Consider the following 14,656-nt stretch of genomic DNA (forward strand, 5'->3'; position numbering starts at 1 on the left):
TGTTGTTAGGGTTAGGGTTAAGGTGAGGGAGGAAAGGGTACCTGCAGCGTTGTTAGGAGCAGAGTCCCAGTGACAGTGAAGGAACAGCAATGCAATTCCAGTTGAGGATGGTAGGGCCTTGAAAGGGTGATTGCAGATGACAATGTCAAGGATTTCTCGAAGGTTTGGTGAGTTGTTACAATGCATTGTGTAAATCAGGCTTGTCCAACAGATGGGGGATCCACTGTGTCCAGTCGAGGAGATCCACTGTGTCCAACTGAGAGGAGGTATCCACTATGTCTGACTGAAGTGGGATCCGCTGTGTCTGGCCGAGGTGACCCTGAGTGTCCGGCTGAGGGATCCACTGTGTGTCCAGCTAAGGAATCCACTGTGTGTCCGGCTAAGGGGTCCCTGTGTTTCCGGCCACGGGGTCCACTGTGTCCTCAGCCGAGTGATCCAGTGTGTCCTACAAACCATTTTACAAAGTATCGGTAGGTGTAACTGGAAAAGTTTGAAAAGAGTTGCTCCTCCAACCAAAAGCTGGTTCTGCCTGCACTTGCTTCTGACAGGTACACTTTTTTAAACACAAAGGTTAACAGTAAAGCTCACTCTACCCTTTTAAAACAGAAAAGTAAAAGTTTCCCTGACTTTTGAACCAAAATGAAATTCCAGTGACTGGAAAAACAAAAGCAACAAACAAACAAACCGTGACTTTTTCCGACTCTGCCCCATCACCCTCTCTTGGGGTGGGGACATAAAGGGGTCAAAATGTGGAATAATTTTCTCTTTGATTGAAGCAAAGGGAAAATAAGACAGCCTGGGGTACCAACCTGAAAACAAATGCAAACACAAAAGGCAAAATGGAAACTTATATTACGGAAGCAAAAAGACTTACTGAATCAAAATGTTACTGTAAAATACTAGTTTATATTACACACAATTCCTCACCGTGGGACTTGAACCCTTCTGGCTTAGAGGTGAGAGCGCTGTTGTTGAGCTAAAGCCAACACTGAATAGGTTCATTCTATCAGCAGTAGGTATGGGAGGGAAACAGCATGAGATATGAATTGTGTTCCTGAATGGAAGCAGATCATAAAGTCCAGAATGCAAAGAACCATTTCTTTTGATTTTAGATCAAATACTTTTGTGATTATTTGGTTATAACTTCATCACAAATTAGACCTGCACTGTCATTACTATCTATTGAAGCTCTAAAGTACTGTGCCCTACTGTTAGTGTTGTTAGTCTTCCTTAATCACCAGCTCTTCAACCAGGAAGATGGCTTATGTCCAAACCGTTCTTCTGAATTCAGGATTGGAAAAGGTGCCTCCTGCAGCCTGCATGCAAGATCCAAGATTCAGCTATAAAATCTCAGAAATAAATATGTGTCAAGAGTTGAAAGGGATAGAGGAACTTAGTTACCTTCACCAGGGAAAGGGGACTGAGAACATTGTTACAACTAAAAGTTGATAAATGCCCAGGTCCTAACGGACTTTGCCCTATTTTCTTAAAAAGAGTGGCTGCTGAAATAGAACGAAGTATTGGATTGCATTTTGTAAAATTGCCCAGATTCCTGAAAGGTTCCATTAGATTGGAGAACAGCGAATGTGACTCCTCTATTCAAGAAAGGAAGGGAGACAGAAAGCAGAAACCTGCAGGCTGATTAGCTTCCCATCAGTCTCGGAGAACATTCTGGAATCTGTTTTGAGGTTGTGGGAGAGGACTTAGAAGTTTTCAGTGTAATCAGGCAAGTCAATGTGGTTTTGTGAATGGGAATTATGTTTGACTAATTTACTGAAGTTCTTTGAGGAAGGAACAAATAATGTAGAAAAAGGGGAATCTGTGCTGCTGTGATAGTGTCCCTACTTATAAACTGAGAGATCTAGGTTCAAGTCCCACCTGTCCCAGAGCAGTGTCTTAACAATGTCTGTTATGGTTGATTAAAGTTCCTGAGGCAACCTGACAGGATCGACATTGAAAGGATGTTACCTCTTGCAGAAGGGACTTGAATGTTTAAAAATAAGGGTCACTCATTTAAGACCAAGATGAGCAGGAATCTTTTTCTATCAGAGGGATAAGTGTTTTTGGAACTCCCTGTTTCCCAGAGATTGGAACATAGAACATAGAACAGTACAGTACAGGCCCTTCGGCCCACGATGTTGTGCCAACCTATTATCCTACTAAGATCAATCTACTCTGCATACCCTACATTATACTATAATCCGTGTGCCTACCCAAGTGTTCTCTTAAATGTCTCTAAAATATCTGATTCCACTACCACAGCTGGCAGCATCTTCCACACGCCCACCACTCTCTGTGAAAAGAACGTACGTCTGACATCTCCCCTATACCTTCCTCCAATCACCTTAAAATTATGCCTCTCATCATCTTGTACACATGGAGCAGGTGAGTCATTGAATAGCTGACAGACAGAGGTGGATGAATTCTTTTACAACAAGAGAGTCAAAGAGTGTGGGAAATAAGTCAGAATGTGGAGTTGAGGCCATAGACAGGTCAGCTATGATCTTGTTGAATGACAAAGCAGGTTTGACACGTTCCTGCTCCTAATTCATGTTTGTATGTTCATTTGGAGAAGCTACAAGCAGCACATTGTACATTATATAACCCCATCTGAGAACCAGAGCCATGTTGAACTGGGAGGCTTGGCTGACATTTCCCACCCTCCCAAATGGGGGATTAGGAGATTGGTAGGGCTGTTAGGGGTAAGGGCGGAAAACATGTCCACCACCCCCTACCGCTGACCCAAAGGCGAGTAAAATTGAAATGTGACACTTCCTTGACCATACACACACCGGTCCCCCGTATAAAAACCTTGATCAGCTCTGATGTAGATACTGCTGTTGTTGTGTGTTGGTGATGGACAAGTGGATGTCTAAAATACTGAAAGGGGTGTCAATCAAGCGGGCTGTTCTGTCCAGAATAGTGTCAAGCTTCTTGGAGTTGCACTCATCCAGGAAAGTGGGGAGTATTCCATCACACTCCTGACTTGAGCCTTGTCGATGGTGGACAGACTTTGGGGAATCAGGAGGTGAGTTACTCATCACACATTTTCTATATCTGAGGGCAGTAAGGTGTTGAGCAATCTAATTTGCCAATGATCTCTTTGTAACTGTTCGTATCACTTCTTTGCAGGTCTGACTAATTTTCCATCGGGGAACCTTAGACCCCTAGTCCACCCGCCATTGGTGGTAATTCTAAGTCACTTGTCTTAGCTTTAGCTCAATAACAGCACTGTCACCTCTAAAGCAGAAAGTTCTAGGTTCAAGTCTGACTTTGGGGAATTCTGTGTAATACAAGCTGGCATTTTAGTCTTGCACTGAGGAAAAGCTCCACTGAAGAAGGTGCCACAATTCAAGTGAGACAATAAATCAGTGCCCTTTCTGCTATCTCACTTGGATCTCATGGTTCTTTTTGAAGAGTCAATGAATTCGCTGCTGTGTCCTGGTCAATACTTATCCCTCAGCGACCATCACTGCATTTGAAAGTTCCTCATTGGCTGTAATGCTCAGGATATTGTCAGGTTGTAAAAAGGTGCTAGACAAAGGCAATTTCTCTATTTTTGAGTCAGTTTGAAAGTCTCGTTGAGTGTTGCTTCTTGTCTCTTGTCTCCCATAAAGGTCCATAATGATTACAGTTTTCATCCAAAACTGCAACAGTGGATCATCGCTCATCGGCTGGCAAAGGACAATGAAACCTTGCACTTCCATGGCATTCGAAAGGATGGAGACATAGCGTTCATGTACCTCCTATCAGGCAAGCAGGCCAACATCACACAGAGACAGTGTGAACTGGATCGGATTCTGCTTCTACAGCAAGCAGCAGAGACAGCTAGTGGTGAGTATTCATTTCAGGAAACGTCGAAATGTGGAACCGTCTGCCCAACAACAAGCTGCTGAGGCTGGGAGTCAACTGAAATCTTAACAACTGAGATTGATATACTTCTATTAGGTGAGGGGTATTAATTGTTAAGATATGGTCAACCACAATCTGGGGAGCTGATGGCCGAGTGGTATTATTGCTCGACTATTAATCCAGAAACTCGGGTAATGTTCTGGGGATCTGGAATTTGAACTCAATAAAAAAAATGGAATTAAAAATCTACTGATAACCATGAAACTGTTGTTGATTGTTGGAAAAACCCACTGGCTCACTAATGTCCTTCAGGGAAGGAAATCTGCCATTCTTACCCAGTCTGGCCTAAATGTGACTCCAGACCCACAGTAATGTGGTTGACTCTCAGTTGTCTATCGAAATTGGCAAGCCACTCAGTTCAAGGGCAGCTAGGGATGGGCAATAAATGCTGGCCATCCAGAGACACCCACGTCCCATGAGTGTGTATAATAACAAAAGGTGGGTGTGTGATTCTTGAAACAAGCCAATACTTTATAGAATCTCTACAGTGTGGAAGTAGGCCATTTGGCCCATTGAGTCCACACTGACCCTCTGAACAGCATCACACCCAAACTCCTTCCCCTTCCCCGTAACCCCAATTAGCCTGCGCATCCCTGGACACTATGGCATGGCCAATCCACCTAACCTACACATCTTTGGGCTGTGGGAGGAAACCAGAGCACCAGGAGAAAACCCACACAGACACAGGGAGAACGTGCAAATTCTACACAAACAGTTGCCCAAGGTTGGAATTGAACCCAGGTCCCTGGCGCTGTGAGACAGCAGTGCTAACCACTGAACCACTGTGCCACCTTACTTGGCAACCTGAATTCCAATTGGGATTTCCACTCGGCAACACATGTCCCTTCTAGACTGATGTGGTGAGTTCAGGGAGGGGAGGTGAGATCAAGCTCAGTGGGCAATGTTGGCTCAATGGTAGAAACAACTGACAGTAATCACGGAAGTGGGCACTACCCAGACTTAGTCTGACGCCCTGGGGGTTAGAAGTAGGCAGGGCAGACGCATAGTGATTCGTTACACTGCTTGTCCCCAGTTAGTGGACAGTGAACAACACTCTGCAACAAATGTCTCCTCTGGAATATTCAGCATTCTAACTAAAGATATGTTTCTGAACTAAAACCAAATAAGCATTGTTCCATCCTTGCAATATATGAAGTGCTGAAACAAAAAAGTCAGTTCTGCCCTTTACAAAGCACAAATCCAAACATTACTGTTAAAAGCAAAGGCTTAACCTATTAATATAAAATCAATATACTGCAGATGCTGGAAATCTGAAGCAAGCATGCAGAATGCTGGAGAAACTCAGCAGGTCTGGCAGGATCTGTAGAGAGAGAAACAGTCAAAGTTTTGAGAGCAATATGACTTCTTAAAAGTGTTAAAGTGTTTCTTTTTAATACTCTTAATAGAGGGGGAGGAGAAGCAAGAGGCCCAGTGCAAAAGACTCAGGGTTTGTTAATGTCTAACCTATTTGTTTGACGTTCCATTTATTACTAATAATTAGAAGAGAGAAAGAAAGCATTTCACAAACTCCTAATGATATCACCAATATGTAATTTAATCTGTGCGTACGTATGCGTGCATGGATTTGTGAACAATACACTCAGATTCCTGCTCATTGTCTGAATAACAGAAATGATTATGTGATTTGCTCTAAAGCATATTTCCTGTCCAAGGGACACTTGCGGACACAGGAGGATAAAAATGTTGTTACGGAGAAGGGGAAGGCCGAATCCCTCTGATAATTAAACTGAAACACCATCCCCAATCCGTTATGGTGGGACTAGAGGTTCCCTTCTACTAATTAAACCCGAAACACCCAGAGAAGCTCACCTTGCCCCTCGTAATATGTTAAAAGTATAATTAAATGAAAGAAATCCTTGATACTCACTTCATAAGCAACAAGTAACAATTTATTTATTTAACCCCAACAGTGAACAAATTAACAGAACTACTAACAGATTCAACAATTCCCCTCTAACTACTAACTATTTCCTAATAAAACAAGATTTTAATCATATGCTGTTCCAATAAGCATAGGCCCCAATTATATAAATCCAAGTAATATGAAAACAATAAATTAAAACTTAGTCTCTCAAAGTTCACACTATATGTGTCTTCCAGAATGCTTTGTCTTCTCCACTGTCTCTCCAGCCTTTCTACTGCTGATCCTGCTGTCAGGGATGTTTTCTGTGTAATTTTCCCTGTGAAGACTCTTAGCCAGAAGTGCCGTGATACCTTTGATGCTGTTTTTTTTTAAAGACAGCTTAATAACTTTGTGTGAGAGCTAGGTTTATTTCTCAGATGGTGTATTTGCTTTTGCTTCAGATGGCAATTGGCTCTCATCCCAATTTTTTAAAAAAAACCCTTCTTATATACCCCCAATGACAGATCAATTTCTTATCATGTGATTGGTTTCAGAATGTCAAAACCGTCAGTTTTAAATTCAATTGGCTTTCAATCGCTCAGTGCTTGGTTTAAATTAATTGGCTGAGTCCAGCTTGTTAGTAAAACATCAAAACAAGACTGCTGTTTCGCCTGAAAACAATAAGGCCCTATGATACACTTGTTTCAGTTTGGGGCTGTCTGTACAGTACTTGCAAACTTTCAGGCGCAGACAAAGCTCAATCTTTTAAAGGGACCACGCACTGCTTTTCCTTACTATCCTTTTCACAAACAAATTCTAACTTCCTGCCTTCCAATTCATGAGTATTCTATACAACTTTGTAACAATTTCTTCAGTGAGAAAAGAATGCATACATTTTCATAATGAATCAGACCCAATTGCACGTAACAGCACTAACATAAACAATTGATAGGGTTCCCCTTATCCTCACCTACCATCCCACCAGCACCCACATCCAGAAGATCATCAGATGCCATTTCCGCCACCTCCAGCGAGATGTCACCACCAGACACATATTCCCCTCCCCTCCCTTGTCCACCTTCCACAGGGACCGTTCCCTCCGGGACACCCTGGTCCACACTTCCTTCACCCTCAACGCCCCCCTACAGCACAATGGCACCTTCCCCTGTAACCGGCGAAGGTGCAACACCTGCCAATTTACCACCTCCCTCCCCAGTATCCAAGGGCCCAAACATACCTTCCAGGTGAAGCAACACTTGGTGACCGCTTCGCAGAACATCTACATTCTGCTCAAAAAAGACCCTGAACTATCTGTTGCCTGCCACTTTAACACACCACCCTGTTCCCTGGCCAACATCTCTATCTCTGGCTTGCTACAGTGTTCCAGCGAAGCCCAACTCAAGCTGGAGGAACAACACCTCATTTTCCGCTTGGGGACCCTACAGCCCTCCGGACTCAATATTGAGTTTAATAATTTTAGGGCCCAAACTCTATCATGTCCCAGCCCCCCACCCCACACACCAGGCCTTGTTATCACATAGCCTGCCATTACACACCCCCTGTTGTTAGTCACTAACAGTCCCCATTAACAACTATTCACCCTCCCAGCCTGATCGTTAGCAACTCCTTTGTCTGTCCAACTGTCTTTCTCTCTCTTTGGGCTGTATCCTATCGTTTACTCACTACCCCACCCACCTCCCTATTTTCTGCATATAAACTGACGTTTTCCCAGCCACTATCAGTTCTGAGGAAGGGTCACTGGACCTGAAATGTTAACTCTGTTTTTCCCTTCACAGATGCTGCCAGACCTGCTGAGCTTTTCCAGCAACTTTGTTTTTGTTCATAAACAATTGCTTGTTTGATTGAATTTTGGGAAAATCAATTCTAAATTTCTAATTGAAGATCATTTTTGAGCTTGCAGAAGAAGCAGTAAACAGAAGTCCTGTGCCCCAGTTCAATCCTGGGTGCTAAACATCCTTGGCATTATTCAAACAAAATTAAGGAAGTTGTTCTGGTATCCTGGGCGAATGTTGTATCTTAGTTGAAATCACAAAAAAGTGTTTCATTGTTGAGCAATATAGTACATTTTCCTTAACCTTCAAAGTCAATCATTGCCCTCTCTTACAGGTTTCACTGAGTAATAGCTGGTCAGTACAGCATAATTTGAAGAGTGAAGATCTTCTTAAAAACTTACTTGTGATTTTTAAATTTAATTTGTGTGACGTGGTGTTGCTGGCCGTCCAGCATTTATTGCCTGTCCCTAGTTGACCTTGAGAAGGTGGTGATGAGCTGTCTTCTTGAACTTTATGCTGTAGGTGGATCCACAATGCCTTTAAGGAGGGAATTTCAGGATTTTGACCAAAGTTTTGATGTTCCATTTATCACTAACAAATAGAAGAGAAAGAGAGCATTTCACAAACTCCTAATTATTTCACCCACAGGCCAATTTAATCTGTGCGAATTCCCAACAGTTCTCTGGTACTACAGAGTGTTCACACAGAAACAGGCCAGTCAACCCAACTGGCCTATGCTAGTACTCCACATAAACCCCCTGATTCCATTTTGATTTATTGTATCTCACCCAATCACCAGATAGTTCAATTTCTTTCTCCACCAGACGCTTATCGAGCATTCTTTTAATGTTTCTGTATCATTCGTCTCGATCATTCTTCTGCTGTCAAGATCCAGATTTTTATCATTCCCTGGGTAAAGACATTTCTCATTAACTCCCCACTGGATTTATTTGTGACTCTCTTCCATTTATGACTTTTAAATCTGAGCTCCCTTGCAGGTTGAAAATCTTCCCCATATGTAACCTATCAAACCTCTTCTCTCTCTTAAAGATTTCTGTTAGATTTCCCCCTCTCAGCCTGAACTGTCATGGAGAAATGTCCTAGCCATTTAGTCCTGGTTTTTGATCCTTGCAGCAAACTTTTAAATCTTGTTTGCATCTTCTCTGAAGCTAATTTATGTTGTATATCTTTTCTATGGTTGTTTTGTGGGATGTAGGTATCACTAGCAAGACCTTGAACCAGGTGCCTTGCCAGGGACATTTCAGAGGGCAGTGAAAAGTCAACCATATTGCTGTGGGTCTGGAGTCACATATAGGCCAGACTGGAGAAGGACAGGAATTTCCTTCCCTGAAAAAGTGAGCCAGATGAGTATTTTACACCAAGCAATGATTATTTTATAATTGCCATTGCTAAAAATAACTTTTCCAATTCTGGATTTTTATTCATTCTTATTATTTTTCAAAAATACTGCCAGGTGCCATTTGAACCATACACTTACAGCATTAGCCTAGGCCCCTGGATTACTCTTCCAGGGTCATTATAACTAAGCTGCCACCTCCCCATATATTGGATTTATCATACAAGAGAGCAGAGCCAGAATATTTTAATCAGGGGTCAGGATGCAATCTGAAACATTGAGAGCCAATGGGAGGCCCTCCAGCCCACAGAGATTCACAGCCCCAGTGCAAGGGGCAAGAGGAGGTAACAACAACATGTTACTTTTACAAAGACACTGCCTTTTTAAGCAATGCCCACAGACATGCCCCAGCGTGACACAATGGGTCTGGGGTGAGAGTGGGTATAGTCCCTCACATGAACTATTATACACTCCCCTCCTCTCCCACTCTAAACCCATCATGTTGGTCTGGATGTGGGTTCCTCGCATTGACTGACAGGAAAATTGCAGTTGGCCTGGAAAGTAGTTTCTGATGAGCCCATTCAGCTATGTTATGGCACATCTTTGGAGCAGGTGGGACTTGAACCCAGGTCCTCCTGGCCCAGTGGTAGGGATGTTAGCACTGTGCCACAAGAGCCCTCCAATTGACATGGAAACCAGACTTTAATAGGTTCCTTAATTACACATCTTTAACTGATGACAATTGGCTTTCACTTCCCAGGCAAATCCAATCTGACCACTCCCCTCCACAAGGTGGTCTGTTTCAAAATGAACCTGAATCCACTTGTGGAGGGGATCTGGCACAGAGTTTGGTTGCGTCAGATGGAATGATCATCTCTGATCCGGACCGGGAACCTTTTAAAAATCCAGCTTCGGGATGGTGTGCGGCATTCCAAATAGAGTTATTTACATGAGCACATCAGCTGACTTCCTTGTGCTTCTACCATGTGACCAGGCCTCAAGTGTAAATGGGCACAGGTTACCAATTCCACCCCAGCCTGAACAAAGGCTTGTGTTTGTATAATGCCTCTCTCGAGTGGGTATCTCACTCACTTTTCCTGTATCTGCAGCTTGAACAGAATTTGGGGCCTAAATCAAGCAGCGAATTCTGATGAATCACAACTCGTGGCGTATTATCATCTCCCGGCAAAATTGCAGGCCAGTTTGCACACCAGTAATGATACGAGTCACAAACTCACCAGTATTTTTCTGGCATAGTTTGTGCCAGATCAAGTTTCTACAGAGTAGGACAGTATGTGCAAATAATGCTGCCAATTTGTTCATCTTTATTTATAAATAATCAGAAGGAGAGTCTCTAGGGTGTGAATGAAAGGACAAGTTTTAAGATATGATTGGCATTGGTTTTACTATGGCTGTTGGTTATGGAGAAGATTATCAGAAAATTAGATTCATCCCTTTCTTCTAGGTATGTTCAATTCAAAACTGAACAGTGAAGAGGCTTTTCTTAAGTTGGAAGCACGGGGTGCCCAAGCACAATTAAATGAAGCAAACACTTTGCCAGAGGAACCAGCAAAGGTAGGTACATTTCTAATCACCCATTCCACCATATCAGTGTTAGAGCCCAGACCAGACCCTCTCAAAATACATTAAGAAGGTGGCCCAGACCCTAACTTTTTCTTAATTTAAAGGTAAATATCAGATGCTGTGTTCCAGATGCAACATTAAGCAAAACACAATTTGCTCAAACACTATAATTAAAATACAACAAAAGAAAGAACTTGGAATAACTTAACTCTATTGGAAAATATAACAGAATAAATGATACAGTAACCTTTACTGATTATTCTTCCAATATAGTAACATCCCATAAACACACCCTTGGCAAAATGCAAGTTCTGAAAACTGATTTGCCTCACATGCAATCTAGCAGCCCAGGAAGACAGTCCCTAGCTTTCGGCTATAATCGAGAGGGGGAAAAATAGCTTCCACTTCTTCAAGACCCCAACAGCAATTGCTGCTGAAAACTAAAAATTCCTGGTTCTGTGTTTGAGAGATTGACCACATGCATTCAGGCTGCTTCTACTGTTTCAGCGTTTTTGTAAAAAACACCTAAGGCTTCACAAGTTGTTTATCTTCTCAGCACCCGTTCTCTCTCTCTAAAAGAGACCATTAGAAAACACACCTCTTAAAGCCACAGCATTGTCACAATCAACTATTTAAAAACACAGCATAAAGTGAGGTTTATAGGGTAGTAATTGGAATGTATTTTATTGTCTGCGAAGAGGTAGGAATTAATTAACCAGAAAGCAACGGTATGTGTAAGAATTCCAGTGGGGGAAACATTCACGGCTGCACTAGGGAGTCAGGTGTGTAATGTAATACTAGCCACCTAACTAGGCAGTGTGGCAAGTTCAAATTAAGCAAAGAGCTCATTTTCCAAGCCTAAACTGTGAACATTCCAAACATATGAGAACCAAAAGATAACAAGACCATGTAAGTATATCTCATCAAATGACTATTTTAGGCCACATCAGTTTCAATATTGTCAATTATTATTTCTCCTGTTCCTTATAGAATGTAATAATCGAATCAAAGAGTCAATCAAAAGTAAAACAATCTCTTCAAAAGGGTCTTGAAGAAGGGTCTAGGCCCGAAATGTCAGCCTTCCTGCTCCTCTGATGCTGCTTGGCCTGCTGTGTTCATCCAGCTCTACACCTTGTTATCTTCAAAAGGGATGTCTTTTAAAAAAAAAAGCGATGCTTTTATGTAAAAGCAAAATACCACGGATGCTGAAAATCTGAAAAAAAGAAGAGAACGCCAGAGAAACTGAGCAAGTTTCTGAAAAAAATGTCACGGGGACTCAAAACAATAACTCTGCTTTCTGTCTGCACAGTTTCAGCCAGACCTGCTGAGTTTCTCCAGCATTCGCTGTGTTTGTTCCATGCTTTTGTATAGTTATGTTAAGGTCTCAAGATACTCCTGAAAATGCTTCATAAGCAATGAAGTACTTTCAAATGGTAGCCACTGCCATAACATAGGAAACATGGTGCCTAATTTTTACACAGCAAGATCCCAAAACAGCAATATGATAAATGACCACATCATCTGTTTTTGGGGTGCGGTTGTGCAAAAAATGTCAGTTATGCAGGACACTGGAACAATTCCCCCACATTTTAAATTTTAATATATTTTAGAATATTGCTGCAACATTTTATGTTCTCTGGATATGATCTTTGTTTAATCTCTCTGTTTGGAAGGCAGCAGTGTCGGTCTGGATTTTGTTCTCAATCTGTGGAGCATAATGATAATATCCTAATACTTGGTACATTAATGGAAGGCACCAAGTCTTTGCTTTCAATAAGCTGTAAAACACAAAACCTCTGAATGAAATAATGTTTCTTCTTTTTCTTTCTCTCTCTCTCTGTCTTTCTCAGATTGGTTGGGTGTGTTCAGGTTGCACATACATTAATAAACCCACCCGTCCAGGGTGTGAAATGTGTAGCACAGCCAGACCAGATGACTACCAAGTCCCTGACATGTATCAACCCGATGAGGAAGAACTCCAGAGGATGAAGAACGAAGAAGAAAGTTTTAAGCAATATGAACAGGTAATCCTTTTGCTGTTTTTCAGTATCCTTTTACTTTTTAATGTTTCTGTTTGATTTCTGCTTTTCCTGTTTTCACTGTCCACCCTCCACTGTTAGCTTTCACTGTGCTTCAGTCCCATTACTTTAAAGTGGTATGTTTTCAAAATCTTCACTCTACAAATGGTGGATAATGATCACCTGGTTTCCACAAGCTTGAGTGTGACTCTGTACATTTGTATGAGGACATGGTGGCTCAGCGGTTAGCACTGCTGCCTCATAGTGCCAGGGATCCATCAGGTGTCTGTCTGTGTGGAGTTGCATGTTCTCCCCGTGTTCGTGTGGGTTTCCTCCGGGTGCTCTGGTTTCTTCCCACAGTCCAAAGATGTGCAGGTTAGGTGGATTGGCAATGCCAATTTCTTCTGTAGTGCCCAGCAATGCGCAAGCTAGGTGTGATAACTATGGTAAATGTGGGGTTCTGGGGAAAGGGTTGGATGCTGTTCGGAGGGTCAGTGCAGACTTGATGGGCCGAATGGACTCTATCTGCACTGTTGGGATTCTGTGATTCTATCACAGTGCTGGAGCTTCACCAGCCCCATGTGGAGTTAGTGTTAAGGATGATAGTTGGTCATTTTCTATATGTTCCTGCCTCCAGGTAAATTCCCAGGGATGGACTAGGAGTGGAATCCGTGGCCAGCCATAGGAGATGTAGGAAAACAAGGCAGTCAAGGCCACAACTGGCTCATTTTCACAGGGGGAGGCAAATTTTCTACTGGGGGAAGGTAAAGCTTCTGAAAGGGTTAATGTAAAAGACTGTTGTAAAGCACCAGCCAATCTGATGATGCCATAAGGACTTGGGTGGGAGATGGCAGACCAGCTGTGGATCTGGAAGGAGACAGACCTGTCACTGAGATCTCGTCAGAGTCTTAGCAATAATGTCTATCAATGTAACCCATACCTGATTGCTATGATGCAATAAACTGTCTCTTATTTAAGACAAGAACCTCTCCTCATTAGACTACCCAGTGGTTTTCTCTACCATACTGTTCAGTGCAGACCCTGTAGATCCTAATCTAACAAGGAAGGTGGTGGCAAGATGATCTAGAGTCCAGCTAGCTCATATAACATGGTGTCAGGAGCAGTCATCGGAAGATTTAGTTTAGCTTCTATAATAACTCAGGAATCCTGACTGGAAAGAAACGGAGGCTTGGGGACCGCTTTGCGGAACACCTACGCTCGGTTCGCAACTAAAAACTGCACCTCCCAGTCGCGAACCATTTCAACTCCCCCTCCCATTCCTCAGATGACATGTCCATCCTGGGCCTCCTGCAGTGCCACAACGATGCCACCCGAAGGTTGCAGGAACAGCACCTCATATTCTGCTTGGGAACCCTGCAGCCCAATGGTATCAATGTGGACTTCACAAGCTTCAAAATCTCCCCTCCCCCTACCACATCCCAAAACCAGCCCAGCTCGTCCCCACCTCCCTAACCAGTCCTTCCTCCCACCTATCTCCTCCTCCCACCTCAAGCCCCACGCCCATCTCCTACCTACTAGCCTCATCCCTCCCCCTTGACCTGTCCATGCTCCCTGGACTGACCTATCCCCTCCCTAACTCCCCACCTACACTCACCTTTACTGGCTCCATCCCCGCCTCTTTGACCTGTCTGTCTCCTCTCCACCTAACTTCTCCTCTATCCATCTTCTATCCGCCTCCCCCTCTCTCCCTATTTATTTCAGATCCCCCTTCCCCTCCCCCATTTCTGAAGAAGGGTCTAGGCCCGAAACGTCAGCTTTCTTGCTCCTCTGATGCTGCTTGACCTGCTGTGTTCATCCAACTCTACACTTTGTTATCTTGGAAAGAAACGTTGTTTCTTGTTGAACACCGAAACACATAGTGTACGTAGGCTAGTCCCAGCCTGGAGCAGCCAGTTCTGCAGACCCATCTCTGAATCTACTTTATCTGTTTTTCTCTTTATATCCGGAAGTGTTATCGCACACAACCAAACAGCTTTCCCCCCACCAAACTACCCTGTTTTTTTGTTTTTAATTATCTGGGCCTGCTTTATGAAGGGCTCAGGTGATGAGTTCCACTTGGGCAGGCCATTGTCTGTTATCAAGGGAATGCATACTCATTGAGCTCCAC

General features: G+C 43.1%; 1 protein-coding gene across 1 annotated transcript in view; it reads left to right on the forward strand.

The window, feature by feature from the left end:
• The window catches only part of LOC109938984 (RanBP-type and C3HC4-type zinc finger containing 1), a 53,318-nt gene that overhangs the window by 16,557 nt on the left and 22,105 nt on the right, over nucleotides 1–14,656 (forward strand). The window contains exons 5-7 of the mRNA XM_020537272.2: nucleotides 3,618–3,834; nucleotides 10,392–10,501; nucleotides 12,361–12,534. Coding sequence (XP_020392861.1) covers nucleotides 3,618–3,834; nucleotides 10,392–10,501; nucleotides 12,361–12,534 — 501 coding nt within the window. The remainder of the gene's footprint in view (nucleotides 1–3,617; nucleotides 3,835–10,391; nucleotides 10,502–12,360; nucleotides 12,535–14,656) is intronic.

Source organism: Rhincodon typus, chromosome 19 (genome assembly GCF_021869965.1).
Source record: "Rhincodon typus isolate 14 chromosome 19, sRhiTyp1.1, whole genome shotgun sequence".
In the NCBI taxonomy this organism is placed as follows: Eukaryota; Metazoa; Chordata; class Chondrichthyes; order Orectolobiformes; family Rhincodontidae; genus Rhincodon; species Rhincodon typus.